Below are 18961 nucleotides of genomic sequence, written 5' to 3'. Positions count from 1 at the left end.
ATGCTGCACTTGATGAATTTATGAAACTGCTTCTTCCAATTATTGATAAACATGCACCTGTTAAGAAACTGATTGTTAGAACTGTTAAGGATCCATGGATTGATGAGGAATTGAAAAACTGTATGGTTGAAAGAGATGGGGCAAAAGGAGTGGCTAATAAGTCTGGCTGCACATCTGGTCACACATTGAGAAAATGTGTGACTAAACTCAACAAAAAGAAGAAGAAACTGTATTATGAAGCCAAGATCCATGATATAAAGAATGATGGGGGGGGGGGGGGACTTTGGAGTACTTTAAATTAAACTATGGGCAGAAATACAAATTCAATTCCATCGAATCAGATGGCTTATTCATCACAAAACCATTTGATGTTGCCAAATATTTTAATGATTATTTCATTGCCAAAGTGGGTAAACTTGGGCAGGAAATGCCAACAACGAACAGTGAGCAATTGTGTTCATGCATAAAAACAGCAAATAATGAAAGAAAAGTATTGCAAGTTTGTATTTTGTAAAGTTAGTTTGGGAAAGGTGGAAAAATTATTTTTATCGATCAATAATGACAAACCTCCTGGCATTGACAACTTAGATGGAAAGCTACTGAGGATGGTAGCTGACTCTATAGCCACTCCTATCTGTCATATTTTTAATCTGAGCCTAGAGGAAAGTCTTTGTACTCAGGCCTGGAGGGAAGCCAAAGTAATTCCGCTACCCAAGAGTGGTAAAGCAGCCTTTACTGGTTCTAACAACAGACCTATAAGCTTGCTGCCAGCTCTTAGCAAACTGTTGGAGAAAATTGTGTTTGAACAAATACAATGCTATTTCTCTGTAAACAAATTAACAACAGACTTTCAGCATGCTTATAGAGAGGGCACTCAACATGTACTGCACTGACACAAATGACTGATGATTGGTTGAAAGAAATAAGAAGATTGTGGGAGCTGTACTGTTAGATTTTAGTGCAGCCTTTAATATTATTGACCATAGTCTGACCATAACCTGTTGTTGAAAAAACATATGTGTTATGGCTTTTCAACCACTGCCATATTGTGGATTCAGAGCCATCTATCTAATAGAACTCAGAGGGTTTTCTTTAATGGAAGCTTCTCTAATGCCAAATATGTAAAGTGTGGTGTACCGCAGGGCAGCTCTCTAGGCCCTCTACTCTTTTCTATTTTTACCAATGACCTGCCACTGGCATTAAACAAAGCATGTGTGTCCATGTATGCTGATGATTCAACCATATATGCATCAGCAACCACAGCTAATTAAGTCACTGAAACCCTTAACAAAGAGTTGCAGTCTGTTTTGGAATGGGTGGCCAGTAATAAACTGGTCCTGAACATCTCTAAAACTAAGAGCATTGTATTTGGTACAAATCATTCCTTAAGTTCTAGACCTCAGCTGAATCTGGCAATGAATGGTGTGGCTGTTGAACAAGTTGAGGAGACTAAATTACTTGACGTTACCTTAGATTGTAAACTGTCATTGTCAAAACGTATAGATTCAATGGTTGTAAAGATGGGGAGAGGTCTGGCCGTAATAAAGAGATGCTCTGCTTTTTTGACACCACACTCCAAAAAGCAAGTTCTGCAGGCTCTAGTTTTGTCTAATCTTGATTATTGTCCAGTCGTGTGGTCCAATGCTGCAAGGAAAGACCTAGTTAAGCTGCAGCTGGCCCAGAACAGAGCGGCACATTTTGGGACTTCCTTCCATCTCATATTGCTCAAATAAACAGCAAACCTAGTTTCAAAAAACAGATAAAGCAACACCTCGGGCACAACGCCTCTCCCCTATTTGACCTATATATTTCACAGTGGTTTAGCTGGTACAGTGATTCTCTACAGAATGACTGCTTGTTTTGTCACAAACTGAAATTAGGCAAACTATTAGAATTTTAGCAACCAGGAAATGGCAGAGCGATTTCTGCATAGTGCATCTTTAACACAATTATTTTATCGATAGGAGTCCGAAAAAAAGGTGCATGTGGCACTTCTAAAAGCCTTTTTCAGACCATAGGCTGCTGAATTTGCAAGATAAATCTTCTTTCATTTTGATTTCAGCACAAATAAAAATGTGGCACTGACTCGCCATGGATTGATGTTTCAGCATGGTTTCAATGAAGAGTCCGGTGTTCGACTAGCCATGTGTGACATGCATGCTAGTGTTAGCGGCAGGCGGACAAGCAATATCCACCGACGCAGTACAGATGAAGCCTGAGCTGGAATGTGAAGATAACTGAAGTTTGTTAGCTTTAGAAAACCCTGATTAAACCTAGCTTGTTTCATAGGATAACTGACGGGAAAATCAGCTACAAGTGATTTTAATTTTGGAAATCTGTTCCCAAGTATTTCCAAGCGTAATAGAGACACGTGATCGCATACAAACGTAAGCAAGGTTTGAAATGATTATGTTTTAGTCAAATATATCTGTTTGGGCTTGTTAAAGGTACGTAGCATCATCAAGGACCCAACACACCCCAGCCACGAGCTGTTCACTGCCTTACTATCGGGCAGACGGCATCGGAGCATGAAGTCTGACACCAACTGTCTCAGAGACAGTTTCTATCTTCAAGCCATTAGACTGCTGAACACTTGAACTAGACTAACCACCTGCTCTGATTCTCTGCACCTTAGCACACATGCACTCACTCATGCGCGCACACACACACACACACACACACACACACACACACACACACACACACACACACACACCTGCTGCTACCAGACTCCTGTTATACTGCTCAATTTATACACTGACTATAAATTGTGCCTTCCAGTATTATACTTATGCTCAAATGTATTATTCTACTCTACTGAGCCATTTACTTTATGTTCGTATTTTTATCTTAAAATGTTTCTTATTGTTGCATTGTCAAGCATGAACCTGCAACTAAGCACTTTGTTGGACGTTGTACAGTATACCACGCGTATCCCTTACATACTAATAAAACTTGAAACTATTTGTAATTATGTTCCGGACCATCCGCTCAAGAAAAAAAACTGCCTGCGGCTGAATATAGATGATGATCCCTGTAATAGGGTGCCATTTTGGATTAGGGATGGGCATTTGACATTTTTGGACTGTTTGAGTACTCGCATGATTTTTGCATATGTACAAATGGAACACAAGAGTCAAAGCAAATTAATGTTGTCTTCCAGACAAATTTCACAAAGCACATTCCACCAAATAGTTTTACAGAAAAAAATGTGATCTCTGGTCAAAGATCGAGCTATGACGTCAGTTCGAGTACTCCGTTACTCATGCCTATCCCTATTCTGGTGGTCTGACTGAGGATGGGGATTGTGTACTAGGTACGTAATAGGTCACCATTGGGGCCAGCTCACTATGACACTGTCCGTCCATCCATCCTCACTGAAGGGTGAAGCGTTGCTCTCCGCACTTTAACTACACATTTCAGTGCCCCATATATAAAAATGTCCAATAATTAACACCATGTAAAACCTTTAGGTTCACACCATGCTCATTCAAAATCAATACTTGTAACTGTTACTGTGAATAGAATGGCAAACAATAGAGGTGAATTAGCATAGATTAACTTTATAGTATGTTAGGGTCCTTAATTTGGAAGCTAGTGGACATAACACTCCCTAACCATTACAGAGCTGTGGATTTCACAGTTGTATTACTGAAGAAAAAAAAAAACATTTTTAGGTCATCCAACTCAATATTGTACCCTCAACACTGGTCAATAGAATAGAACTAACAGGTTCAAAGGACAGCCCACACTTTACTGAGGAACCTCACTATCCAAACGCCATTTGTTTGAGATAGTCAAATATACATTTCAGCAATTCACCCATAAATCAACATGACATGTATTTTCGATAATAATATTGAATTCTCTCTGACAGAATGAAAGATGTAGGCTTTCTTTTCAACTGACATACCTGTAACTACATGAAGGCCCATGTCCGGATACAAATCAGAGATCTGCCTTAGAAGTGGTTGTGCAATAACAAATTTGATACTGCCCCCCCGCCCACGGCCTGTTGCGTAAAAAACATGGCATAAATGCTACAGCGTAAATACGGCATTGTATGTTGGATTGAAGTGAGCCTTTGAGAGAACCTTTGGACAGGTACATTTTCTATTTCTGATCATTTCTGATAAATAGACCACTTTCAACCTCTCCAATCAGCAATCTTTTGTTCTGAGGGACAAAGAAACATTATGTTCATGCTAATTAAACATAGCTTTTGTTAGCAAGGGTTTTTCATAACGATGTAAACATTCTTACAGAAGTGTGTGTGTGTGTGTGTGTGTGTGTGTGTGTGTGTGTGTGTGTGTGTGTGTGTGTGTGTGTGTGCGTGTGTGTGTGTGTGTGTGTGTGTGTGTGTGTGTGTGTGTGTTATGGCTGCTTGGCATTTTGCTAAAGAGGATGCTATCGTAACCAATCTTGTAAAAAGCACATCTGGTGCAGACCATCTGTAAATACTGATATAGTAAAGTTAGCCAGTCACCTCCATATTTGGACAACATGTCAAATCAGTGTGTTAGACACTCGCGCTATCACAAAATAAACGCAATGGCAAATGATTCATACAAAATTATTTCCACAAAATGTGTAAGGAAAACAAAACTGTGCCAATTCTGATAAAATTATAACAGGTAAACCATAAACCACCCAACACTAAACAAGCCACATGACACTCACACAGTGCCATCTGCTTCCAGGGTGAATACAAAGACAATTTTTAGCAAATAAAGATTTGTATTAGTCAACTATTAGAAAGATTTTTATTCAAACAAAGATTTGTATTAGCAAACTATTCAAACATTTCTTATGAGCAAACTATTCCAAAGTAATGTGGCTAACAGTTAACATAATTGTAAGATTTTTTGTTAAAAACTGACCCGTTCTGTTTCATTTTGCAGATCTGGTTGGCATACTCAAGACTCATTTAACTCTGAAAACTACACTGAACAAAAATATAAAAACGCAACATGCAACAATTTCATACAGTTCATATAAGGAAATCAGACAATTGAATGAGGCCCTAATCTATGGACTTCACATGACTGGGAATACAGATATGCATGTTGGTCACAGACACCTTCAAAAAAGAGCAGACTTCTCCAATGTGACAGTGACCATCGAAGGTGAGCATTTGCCCACTGAAGTCGTTTATGACGGCGAACTGCAGTCAAATCAAGAACCTGGTGAGGACGATGAGCATGGAGATGAGCTTCCCTGAGAATGTTTCTGACAGTTTGTGTAGTTATTCTTCGGTTGTGCAAACCACAGTTTAATCAGCTGTACAGCTGGCTGGTCTCAGACGATCCCACAGGTGAAAAAGCTGGATGTGGAGATCCTGGGCTGGCATGGCTACACATGGTCTGCGGTTGTGAGGCCGGTTGGACGTACTGCCAAAAGGATGTTGGAGGTGGCTTATGGTAGAGGGATGAACATTCAATTCTCTGGCAACAGCTCTGGTGGACATCCGTGCAGTCAGCATGCCAAATGCACGGTCCTTCAAAACTGTAGCATTGTGTTGTGTGACGAACAGCACATTTTAGAGTGGCCTTCTAATGTCCCCAGCACCAGGTATCAGGGATTTAAACGCATGTTTACACAAAATTTGAGAGATACAATTTTGGCCGTATGGAACATTTCTGGGAACTTTTATTTCAGCTCATGAAACATGAGACCAACATTTAACTTCCCTGGGCTAGGTGGGGCGTTTGCGTCCCACCCTAGTCAACGGCCAGTGGAATCGCGTGGCGCGAAATACAAATACCTCAAAAATGCTATAACTTCAATTTCTCAAACATATGACTATTTTACACCATTTTAAAGACAAGACTCTCGTTAATCTAACCACATTGTCCGATTTCAAAAAGGCTTTACAGCGAAAGCAAAACATTAGATTATGTCAGGAGAGTACCCTGCCAAAAATAATCACACAGCCATTTTCAAAGCAAGCATATATATCACAAAAACCAAAACCACAGCTAAATGCAGCACTAATCGTTTGATGATCTTCATCAGATGACACTCCTAGGACATTATGTTATACAATACATGCATGTTTTGTTCAATCAAGTTCATATTTATATCAAAAACCAGCTATTTACATTAGCATGTGATGTTCAGAACTAGCATACCCACCGAAAACTTCCGGTGAATTAACTAAATTACTCATGATAAACATTGACAAAATACCTAACAATTATTTTAAGAATTATAGATACAGAACTCCTTTATGCAAACGCTATGTCAGATTTAAAAATTGCTTTTCGGCGAAAGCACATTTTGCAATATTCTGAGTACATAGCTCGGCCATCACAGGCTAGCTAATTTGACACCCACCAAGTTTGGGGCTCACAAACTCAGAATTACTATTAGAAAAATTGGATTACCTTTGCTGTTCTTCATCAGAATGCACTCCCAGGACTTCTACTTCAACAACAAATGTTGTTTTTGTTCCAAATAATCCATAGTTATGTCCAAATACCTCCGTTTTGTTCGTGCGTTCAGGTCACTATCTGAAGGGTAACGCGCGAGCCCATTTCGTGACAAAAAAAATCAAAATATTCCATTACCGTACTTAGAAGCATGTCAAAACGCTGTTTAAAATCAATTTTTATGCTATTTTTCTCGTAAAATAGCGATAATATTCCAACCGGGCAACATTGTATTCATTCAAAGGCTGAAAGAAAAAAATGGAGAAGTCTCGTGAACGCGAATCTCAGTCTCACTGTCCCCAGGCTGACCACTTACAAACTCTGCTGCTGTACTTTGCCCAGAGACAGCAGACACCCCATTCCACTTTCTGGCGGCTTTAGAAAGCCAATGGAAGCCTTAGAAAGTGTCACGTTACAGCACAGGTGCTGTATTTTCGATAGAAATGCAACAGAAGGACAACAAATTGTCAGACAGGGCACTTCCTGTATGGAATCTTCTCAGGTTTTGGCCTGCCATATGAGTTCTGTTATACTCACAGACACCATTCAAACAGTTTAGAAACTTTAGAGTGTTTTCTATCCAAATCGACTAATTATATGCATATTCTCATTTCTGGGCAAGAGTAGTAACCAGTTTAAACCGGATACGTTTTTTTCCGGCCGTGAAAATACTGCCCCCTAGCCCCAACAGGTTTAACATTTTGTGTTTATATTTTTGTTCAGTATATTTTTTTACAAAACAATAATCTAATCACTTACCTTGGAGTTACAATTGTAATTATTTTCCTCATTTTAAATGATAATTGCATAATTTCACTCTAAGTCACTGACAAATTAGGCAATGGTATTAAACAAGGAAGATTTGGAAATGGTACTAGGGTCCCTGCCCTGTGTTAAGCATGGCTGCTTGGAAGTAATTTCTCTTTAGTACAAAGTAGGATTATTTCATGCTTGGAAAAAGAAAATATGCATGTGATGAAGGGAACACATGTATGCAACTTTATTGTGATTCTGTGGAGTTTTTTTCTTAACTATGACAAGTGACTATTTCTCACTACACAGAGATGCTAACCAGGGGCTAGACAACTAGGGTGTGGACAGATTCAGTAGAGACATGAACAAAGACCATGATCTCTTTCACAGATACGCTGCAGTGTTGGTTCTGTCTCTGAACTGCATAACATAAAGGAGTCATACAAGCACTGGGTTACAAGCTGCAAGCACTTTAGACCTTGCTTTAATTAGTCCCTAGAGCGACCACATTTCTCAGGCTCCCAGAAAATAATATTCCCCCGCCCAGTCATCAAGTGCCCACTCTCCTCTATGATGCTCCGCTCTCCTCTCCATATTTTCACTGTCTGTTAACACTTAACATACTTTCAAACGGTCTCTTGAATTCAAGCACTTTTCTGTTCAGCATTACAGCATCGAGGAAAGGTTTTGTACACACTTATTCAAGCAGCTCTTAGTAGGTGGGTGCAGTAGGCAACTAGTGTACAATTTTGAGAGCTTGGGACTATAAGGTTCTCTGTCAAAATGGAGTTATTGACTTGTTCTGTTCAATGTTCTCTACCAATACAGTACTCTAAAAACTACAAATTCATGTAGTTAAGCTCAAAATAATACAAGATAAAAATTGCTGACACCATTCAAACCAGTGAGAGTTCGGAACTTTAAAGCCAATTATTATATTTTTGCAGATAGAACCTTCTAGTTCCAAGCTCTCGATGTGTTTATACTGAAGATAAGTCCATCATGACACTGGCATTGGCTAATGGAATTCAAAACAATGCTGTTTTTTTCTCTTCCTTTCAGGCAATGCCTATATTGATTTGTCCAAGTTGTCGGTGAGAGTGAGAGAAAGAGCTCACTCACAGTAACACCATCTGGGGTGTAATTTGAAGCTAGTTATCCACTTTAAACACTTTCTCTCCAAGCCAAACAGCTATATTAGAGCTGGATAATGATGCACATTGTCACAAAGAGAAAAGCACCGAGAAGAGAGTAGTGCACCCACTTATATGAGCTGTACTGTATGCTCATACAAAGAAAGAAATCAACAACTGAAATGGATGCATGTATTGTATTTAATAATCCTGAAAGACGAGTCATAAAATACCTGCAAAGTGCCTAAACGACAGCAATCTCAAGCAGTAGCTACTAGCTGTTCTAACAGAGCAAGGGGGCTGTGCTTTTAATACCACCACCATTACTGTATATCACTTCTGAATGTATAGCCATTTGGTTTCATTTAAATGTAAATCTGGGCACTGAACTGCACACTTTGACACCCTAGGCAGACAGATTCTGATGATTCATTCTAGAACAGAACGGCAGTTGGAAATATCACAGCCCCCTACTCTCGCTCCGAGTGGAAACAACAAATTTGACCTTCGTCTCATTTCATCAATGCCCTGCTACCCTGCAGAACAGAAATGTAAAGATACTGCAACAACAACAAACATGTATATGGAAATATCAGACCAATGTGTCTTTTACTTCTTTTTTATTGTGTGTCAGTTGTTGTTCCAACTGTGTCAATCATATTAAGGACAGCTAACAGAGAAAGCGCAATCAGCAGCCTGGTTCACGGTTGAACTGATGTATGAAGCTATTTGATGAGTCTCCATGTCAAATGTCTCTAGGAGGGATAGAAAAAGAAGGGGGTGGGGTGGTGGTTTTAAGGGGTGCATCCCAAATTGCATCCTATCCCTTTATAGTGTCCTACTACATAGGGCTCTGGTCAAAAGTAGTCCACTATAAAGGGAATAGGGTGCCATTTGGGACACAGACAAGGTTGGATCATGAATGTACTGTAGTCTGCCTGACTGAGCATCCAGTGGGTGAGCTGGCTGTAGAGCTGACAGCTTTCTGTGCGTTTGAGAGAACAGCACCACTGGATGAGGGCTCAGACAAAAGATAAAATACATGCATTTACATGTCGCTGCAGGGCCAGTTGATGCTGCACTGACTAGGGGAGCAAAGGGATGGACTGAATAATGCAAAGATTGTGATGAATTAGACAGCTTCCTTATCCAGTCTTCATTGCACTAACTGTTAAATAACAGCTAAATAGTACTCACTTCTAAGGAATACACAAATAAATAATGTTTCAGGTGACATTAAAAATGTATTAGAAATGCATTAGGTGAATTAAGAATTTATACAAAGGACATGTATATTCCATCAATGAATTGGAAACATAATACTGTGTTTTGTTGCAAACTAAGTCAATAAAAATGTATGCAGGACTCATTGCTTAGGTAAATTTACCGTCCTTCATTTATCTATGGGTAGAGACTAAGAGCTCCATTTTAAAGCTGCAATATGTAACTTTTTCACATAGAAAAGTGTGTTATAGATCAGTCATTCTCATTGAAAGCAAGTCCAAGAAGCGGTAGATATGTTCTATGTGCGCTACTTCTATGCTTCCCATTTTTAAGTTTCATAAACTGAAATTAGGCAAACTATTAGAATTTTAGCAACCAGGAAATGGCAGAGCGATTTCTGCATAGTGCATCTTAAACAAACCTAACGCAATGGCAAATTTAAGTGCTGGCGGTAGCGCTATAGGTCATGGGGTGTGTCAAAAATATTTTTGCTATTTTAACAGACGTTATTATGACCGCAATAGCTGGCAGAGCCCAGCCAGAGCTGGGCTTTGATTAATAAAACAAGTTGTAGGTGTAACAAGGGCTTGGCCACTCACTGTCCAATCAAGGCGTTCCATGGCTTAATAATGCCTTTGCGTTGCCATCAACTCCAATTCCGCTGTCCATTCCTAGTCCATTGTGGATTGATACTACATTGTATTAAAATAGCATAGGCTACAGTAAAGAGTGCAAGCAACACTAAAAAAATATGTTTAGAGTGTTGACAGTCTAAATTGCTGTAATTAGCTTCAAAGAGTATAGTCCTTTACACATAGCACTTCAGCTCAAATCAAAAAATACTAGCAAGGCTCCTGTAAATTGTATGTGTGAGACGTGATCTCAATAAGAAAGATATAGCCTAGGCCTACTGTTGATTTGGAATTATGGGACTGAACATTTAGAATTAGGGCTGGGCGGTATACTGTATTTTACTATATACTGATACACGGACCGGTTTGAGTTTTTACTTTACCAGTGGTGTAAAGTACTTAAGTAAAAATACTTTAAAGTACTACTTAGCCTGTTTGGGCTAGGGGGCAGTATTGAGAATTTTGGAAAAAATATGTGCCCATTTTTAACTGCCTCCTACACCAACTCAGAAGCTAGAATATGCATATTATTGTTCAGGTTTGGATAGAAAACACTCTGAATTTTCTAAAACTGTTTGAATGGTGTCTGTGAGTATAACAGAACTCCTATGGCAGGCAAAAACCTGACAAGGTTTCAAGCAGGAAGTACCCTGTCTGACAAGGAGTCGTGCGTCTTGCATCTGTTTATTGAAAAGTAAGGATCTTAGCTGTAACGTGACAATTCCCAGGGCTCCGATAGGCTCTCAGAACCCGGGAAATACCTGAAGGTTGACGAGGCAGCCTCAGGCTGAAACACATTATCGCCTTTGGTAAGTGGCGGATCAGAGGACCTTTGAATGAGGCGCGTGCACGATTCGCTCCTGAGGAGAAATTTAATTCGGCTGTTTAGGCTCAATGCATATTCCCGGTCGGAATATTATCGCTTTTCTACGAGATAAATGGCATAAAAATTGGTTTTAAACAGCGGTTGACATGCTTTGAAGTACGGTAATGGAATATTTAGACATTTTTTGTCACGCCAATGCGCCATGCGCAAGACCGTGATGTAGCATTCTGATAGTGTCTAGAACTCACGAACAAAACGTCGCTGTTTGGATATAACGATGGATTATTTGGGACCAAACCAACATTTGTTATTGAAGTAGAAGTCCTGGCAGTGTATTCTGACGAAGAACAAGCAAGGTAAGAACATTTTTCTTATAGGAAATGTGATTTTGGTGGAGGCTGACCTGGGTGGGTGTCTAAATAGCTAGCCCTGTGATGCCGGGCTATGTACTTAGATTATTGCAAAATGTGCTTCATCCGAAAAGCTATTTTAAAATCGGACATATCGAGTGCATAGAGGAGTAATGTATCTATAATTCTTAAAATAATTGTTATGCTTTTTGTGAACGTTTATCGTGAGTAATTTAGTAAATGGTTAGTAAATTCCCCGGAAGTTTGCGGGGGTTATGCTTTTTCTGAACGTCACATGCTAATGTAAAAAGCTGTTTTTTGATATAAATATGAACTTGATTGAACAGACATGCATGTATTGTATAACACAATGTCCTAGGTGTGTCATCTGATGAAGATCATAAAAGGTTAGTGCTGCATTTAGCTGTGGTTTGGGTTTATGTGACATGATATGCTAGCTTGAAAAATGGGTGTCTGATTATTTCTGGCTGGGCACTCTGCTGACATAATCTAATGTTTTGCTTTCGTTGTAAAGCCTTTTTGAAATCGGACAGTGTGGTTAGATTAACGAGATTCTTGTCTTTAAATAGCTGTAAAATAGTCATATGTTTGAGAAATTGAAGTAATAGTATTTCTAACGATTCAAAAATCGCGCCACTGGATTTCAATGGCTGTTACGTAGGTGGGACGAGTTCGTCCCACATGCGCCAGAGAGGTTAAGTAGTTTTTGGGGTATCTGCGCTTTATTATTTATATTTTTGAATGCATGTAGGACAGGTTCAATTCACGCACTTATCAAGAGACTATCCCTGGTCATGACTACTACCTCTGATCTGGCACACTCAATAAACACACATGCATAGTTTGTAGATTATTGTCTAAGTATTGGAGTGTGCACCTGGCTATCCGTAAATGTTTTTGTTTTTTTGTGCCGTCTGGTTTGCTTAATATAAGGAATGTGAAACGATTCATACTTCTACTTTTGATACTTAAGTATATTTAAAAACCAAATGTTTTTAGACTTTTACTCAAGTAGTATTTTTAATGGGTGACTTTCACTTGAGTCATTTTCTATTGAGGCATCATTACTTTTACTCAAGCATGACAATTGGGTACTTTTTCCACCACTGTACTTTACCTTTTATAACAGTATTATAATCTTTGGTTTGTTAAATGTGATACGCAACTCCTGCACATTTAATGTTTTTTTTCCTAGTTTACTACATTTGCTACTTGCAAGTCGTCTCTCTCCTGCATGCAGTGGTTTATAAATATACGCCATTGCAGCGGTCTAAGCCACTGCATCTCAGTGCAAGAGGTGTCACTACAGTCCCTGGTTTGAATCCAGGCTGTATCACATCCGGCTGTGATTGGGAGTCCCATAGGGTGGCGCACAATTGACCCAGCGTTGTCCATGTTTGACCTGGGTAGGCCGTCATTGTAAATAAGAATTTGTTCTTAACTGATTAGCCTAGTTAAATAAAGGACAAATAAAAAAATATATAAAAAAATAAACATCATTGCCTGCCTGCTGCTTCCCACAACAAGCCCCGTCACTCAAGGAGAGCAATTGTTGGTGCTGCTCGACCTCGGAGTCACGATCGCATCACCAAAGACAGAACAGTATGAAGATAGGCAGAAACTGCTTATACCAATAGAAATCACTGGTATCACGCTTGTACGGGATGTCAAGGCGACATTGACTAACTAAGATCATATGCAGAAACACGTCATCAGATCTAATGGTTGTTTCACGCCGAACTGCACATATGCAGGCCATCAAAAGGAACTCCTTCGATATTAAGTTATTTTGACTAAAATGTAACAAGTCAGTTTGCCACTTTCATGAGACTGGAGTAATAACATGTTCAACTTCTTAAGACATTGGCTCGAATCTAGGTTGTGCCTTTAGATTTAGAGAATATGAACAACTAACAAAAAAAAATCACAACACCTCTGGGTTTAGAAACTCTGTGACTTCACTTGCCGTTCACTCAGTCTGAATGGTCAGACGCAACAAGATGTTAGTGATAACGACACTGCTTTCAAAACGTTCTATAATTACACTATTTGTTTAGTTTGTCTTTTCTTAGCAAGTTGTGGCTGAAAATATATTGTGTAATCCGCTAATGCTAATCGCTAGTTAGCTGGCTAGCTAGCAAGCTACATTTAAATCAGTCAGAGCAAACCTAGCTAGCTAATGTGTCCTGATATCAGAGCTGGTGTAGACCTAGATCAGCATGTTGTTTGTGCAACGGTATCTTCTAAATCAAAGGGAATGGGTGAAGCATGAATATATTAGCTAGCTACAAGATTAAGGGGAATGTAACATTGTATAGGGTTCCCGAGGAAACTCTGACCAACACTTTGGTTCATACCCTGTCACAATAATTCCTCCATGATTTATGAATTTGTCATGTCAAACAATATATTCCAACTATTGAAATACAATAATTATTATATTTCCATGATTCCAACACTAAACTAGCCTATAGGTTTTTTCCCATATCATGCAGCCCTATGTGGCACAGTGTGGAAAATATCTTACAAAGTGCATGAAATGCTGAAAATTATTTTTGGTGGACATTGGATTGAACAGCATAAAACAAATCAAATCAAATTTTATTGGTCACATACACATGATTAGCAGATGTTATTGCAAGTGTAGTGAAATGCTTGTGCGTCTAGCTCCAAAAGTGCAGTAATATCTTTCAAGTAATATCTAACAAATTACACAACATATACCCAATACACACAAATCTAAGTAGGAATAAATTAAGACTATATACCTATGGATGAGCGTTGTCAGAGCGGAACGGAAAGGACTGAGATACAGTAGAATAGTAAAGAAAACAGTATATACATATGAGATGAGTAATGCCAGATATGTAAACATTATTAAGTGAAATAAATACTGTAGAATAGTATTAAAATTGTATATACATATGAGATGAGTAATGCCAGATACGTAAACATTAAGTGACTAAGATAGCTTAGAATAATGTAGAATACAGTATATACATGAGAGATGAGTAATGCAAGATATGTAAACATTATTAAGTGACTAAGATACCGTAGAATAATGTAGAATACAGTATATACATGAGAGATGAGTAATGCAAGATATGTAAACATTATTAAGTGACTAAGATACTGTAGAATAGTGTAGAATACAGTATATACATATGAGATGAGTAATGCCAGATATGTAAACATTATTAAAGTGACTAATGTTCCATTCCTTAAAGTGGCCAATCAGATCACATAATGAATGTGTTGCCACCCTAGGGTCATGGACTACTCAAAGCATATTTAGAACTTTTATTATTAAAAAACTCAAAACACCGTCTTAAATGTAAAAAATGTGCAAAATATTGTGATATGGTACTTTGGCCATATTACCCAGCCCTATTTTGAATTGCCTATGTTTGGAGGAGCGCGTCTTTGGTAATGGACAAGAGGCGCTCTTTGGATAAGGAGACGATACAAGCTGAATGGAGTATGCACTGCAGGTAGGCCTATGTGAATTGTGAATAATGCAAAGCATGTCCGCAAAAGCCTCACGAGTAGACCGTTTAGAAACCTTGTATGGATAGGCTCCTTCGCTAATGCTTGCCCAGGAAAATAATGACATCAGACGCATTGCTGTTAAACCAGCTTTCGTTCTCATAGGGTAAGGGAAGCATACTATAAGGGCTTCTTAATTAATCAAACGAAAAACAATTTGGGGTGGGCAGTTTTTTATGTTTCTAAATACGAGGTTTACGGGCACAAAAGCACATCTATCTTGTTCCATGTGCATATGGGCACTGTGCATCACGGCTGGACAGGATGTGCTTCCGCATATTGAAATTGGCACTTTGGCGCACGTTTTTAAGAACACCTCAGATATTGCCACAACTCCCACCTTAGCGCAAGTGTTCTCATTTAAAACAAGTAAATTACCAATCTTGGCACTAGGGTTTGAAAATTGAACAGTGACAGGTTTAACAGGTCGAAATCGCAAACGAGCGTGCGTTTCACAATTGCGCTGGCTTATTGCCAGCTGAAAGTAAAGCCCTAACGTGATGTCCTATAGTGCTCTGGTCAAAAGTAGTGCACTTTGTAGGGAGAAGGGTGTCATTTGGGACACAAATAATAATACACCACTGAGAATGAAATCGTCCATTGATAACATTTATTCATGGTCGGCATCTCCAGCCATCATACACTCGTTATGATGTCAAATCTGCATCATTCTCTGACAGTTACCAATCAATCCTCATCAAATCCTCATTATGAATAGCAACATCAACCAGGTATTTAGCTTATCAGAAATGGATCATCATCATATTCATGACCATGATTATCTATTGAACACATCGTTTTCACAATCTTCACCCAAACAACACACTGTGGTTGAGTTGTTCATATCTAAATACCATGTTCCATACCGACCAGGTATGATAACTGATCAATAGAAAAATCATATTTTTAACTGAATCGCAAACAACAAATAACCATTTTTTTCAATCATAAACATGCTGTAATCCACATGCAATTAGCATGGTTTATAGGATAATATGGCTACAGTATATGGAATGAAATCATATTGGCCTGTAGGCTACTTCATCCCTTATCCTTGCATGTGATGAGGCAACATTGGAACTGTCAATCACAGACTGGATGGATACAATTGAAAAATAAATGTAAAAGTTTCTCCAGGGCCTCGTGCACTGTGCTTGCTTAAAGTAAAGTAGTGTTACACAGGAAGAACCTCCGTTCATGACCCCTTGCATGATTGTCATTCGGGGCGAATATGGATTTCCACGTCTCAATTGATGCTTAAAGGAACGAAGCAACGAAGTTGCTAACTAACGTTAGCGCATTTGCTAACTAGCTTTAGCGCAATGGCTGGAAGTCTATGGCTGGAAGTCTAACAGCTAGCATGTCAGCATTGGCTCGAAGAAGATAAAGGGCTTTGATTGAAAAAATCCCGAAGTATCCCTTTTAGAGCGTAAATATGTAGAGTGGTAGCAGGCACCGGGGGTAAGGTCCCTGTGCTTGAAAGGCTACTGTGTTGGTGCCTTTTAGTTAATAGAATCAACCATGTGAGGAAAGGTGCATGCGACACCTGTTTTGACCTCAGAGTAATGTGTCACACGCAAGGAAGGGACATGAAGGGAGGTCTCTCTTCAGAGCTATTAGGCTACTGCAGTAGGCCTCTACCAAGAGAATACATAGGCACTATCACAAATGTCACCCTATTCCCTTTATGGGCCCTGGTCAAAAGTAGTGCATTGTAAAGGGAATAGGGTGCCATTTTAGTGCACTATAAAGAGAATACAATTGGGGACGTAGTCAGTTTTGCCTCTGGTTTGAAACTAAATGCATCACATCCAAGATTTACTGGAAATGGCTTTCTCACCAGTAATACAAATAAAATAACAGTTTATGCCTTCCTTACAGAAGACATAAAGACATTTCATATTTTCAGTAAGCGATAGCTGACAAGCCAATGCAGCACTGCAGTCAGTGCACAACACCTGTAGCACATCTTAATGGGTCAGCAGTAGCACACCGCAGCTAACTGTGGGGGGGCATCATCTGTCATACCCTTGAACTACTATGGATACAGTAGGGCTAAATCTCAAATGGCACCATATTCCCTTAGGGCTCTGTTCAGAAGTAGTGCACTAGGGTGTCATTTGGGATGCACTATAGGGGCATATTCATTAAGCCAATTCTGTAGCAAAACGTTTCTTAAAACGGGGAGGGACCTACCTTCTTTGGACTAATGATTACACACACGATAGGGCTATATCCCTGGGTAAATCAGACATTTTCACTGCATTGTGAAAATGTCATGGTCATTACTCGTTAGAATAATGTCTATTGGAAAGTGTGTTCTGTCAGCAAATGTGTTAATACCATGGTTAAAGTTGCTTTAAGCTAACACTCTTGCAACAAATTGAAAGGCATACTATGACTCAATAAGTAAGTAAACAGAAATAGGGTAAATCAAAATTAATTAGTGATTACTTGATGGTCTATCCCTTTCCTTTCTTGAACATCTTCATAATTTGATCTCGCTTTCTATATTTGCCTTTGAACTTAATTTTTCATATGCTACTTAGCCATTGGGTGTTAAATAATTTCGCTCGCTAAATGGATAGTACTGTAGATGATGATTATAATGGCACCGTTATTGCGCCTGTTGAATCTCACATCACACATATTGGTGTAAAGCTAAGGCTATTCAACCAGCTCAATATAAGACAGGAGGCGTTAGTAAGGAGGTAACGAAGTAGCCTACTGTATTAAGAAGCAGCACATGCCGACATGACCACGCAGTGCAACGTGGACAGAACCGTAGGCTATGTCCTTCTAGTGAAGTGATGACAGAAGAGAAGTCTTGCTGATGATCAAATGGTGCAAACATGTTTATCAAACAGTGTCCAACATACTCAAGTAGTCCTTCAGACAGTAGGCAAAATACAAGCAACGTGAAAGTGATGGGTGAGTGCGCAACTGAGAAACGGCATCTGTCAAGTTACTGGACCCAATGTTGGAGACAAGTAAATACACACATCAATCCCACAGTGATGGACAAATACCCACATTATTTGGATATTTCTTACCTTTAGATTTCGTGCAAGTTGTGCAATAAACAAGAAACACGAAGCCCAATGAGAGGTAGCGTCCCTTCGTCAGCGCAACCATACTGTAGCTGCTGCTTCACTTTCAAGTGGATACGCTGAACCGGGAGAAATTCTCCCGTTTTCACCCTCTTCTTGCAAGCCTTCACAAGGTGCTGCCAGTAACAGCTTCCTACGTAATTATCATGGACCACCGGACAGTCACTCTCACCGGTTGGAACGAATCTGGCACTGACACACCGGAGAACTGCATCTTCTACTCACTTTTTACAGTGTAAACAGAAGTCGCGGACTTTTCTAACACCTCGCATGCCACAGTGTATTATGACAGACCGGTGTTAGCCAATGGCACATCGCGGTGGGAGGGGAAAAGAGCAGACCAGCGGCGACGCCCCGAGAGCTGGGAGTTTTTACGGAATTGAACGTTGGGCATTTCGAGTTTTTTCGGTGAGCCGGCTCATTAGGATCCGTTCACGTAAAAGACACGGCTCATTTGGCTCCCAAACGGCTCTTCGTTCAAAATGCATAAACATCGACTTAGAATCATAAATAAATTGGAAAACTCCAACGTAAAGAACATTACTGTAGGTCAGATAGTGAAATGCTCGTTCAAATTCATGTTTACCTGGCGAAATTACTAGATGACCTGCAAAAAAATAAAATGGACCAGATTGAAGTTCTCTCCCCAATGTATTGTTTCTGCAGGCAGGATTCACCATCGTTATATAATTACTTTGTAACTTATCTGCAGAAAAACGTTGTTTTGATATTAAAAAAACAGTAGTAGCAGTATGCAAATCAGGGAGCCAAATGATCGGCTCTTTCACAGATGCTATTTGGTTCCCAACGTTCACCAAAAAGACCCGATCAAAAAGAGCCGCTCGTTCGCGAACGACCCTTCACTGTAGACTAGCGACAATATATTCGGCTCTATTTACTCTTCGATTCGAAAACGCTAATTAGCATCAAAGTAG

At 39.4% G+C, this 18961-nt stretch overlaps 1 protein-coding gene across 3 annotated transcripts in view; it reads right to left on the bottom strand.

Moving 5' to 3' along the window:
- unc5db (unc-5 netrin receptor Db) overlaps window positions 1-18281 on the bottom strand; it is a 217520-nt gene extending 199239 nt beyond the window's left edge. For all 3 annotated transcript variants that reach the window (XM_029716559.1, XM_029716561.1, XM_029716560.1), the window contains exon 1: window positions 17970-18281. In XM_029716559.1, coding sequence (XP_029572419.1) covers window positions 17970-18051 — 82 coding nt within the window. In that variant the 5' untranslated portion in view covers window positions 18052-18281. The remainder of the gene's footprint in view (window positions 1-17969) is intronic.
- Window positions 18282-18961: the final 680 nt, after the last annotated feature.

This window comes from Salmo trutta, chromosome 27 (assembly GCF_901001165.1).
Source record: "Salmo trutta chromosome 27, fSalTru1.1, whole genome shotgun sequence".
Taxonomy (NCBI): Eukaryota; Metazoa; Chordata; class Actinopteri; order Salmoniformes; family Salmonidae; genus Salmo; species Salmo trutta.
Note: the sequence above shows the minus strand (reverse complement) of the source record. Positions and strands in the feature narration are given on the sequence as shown.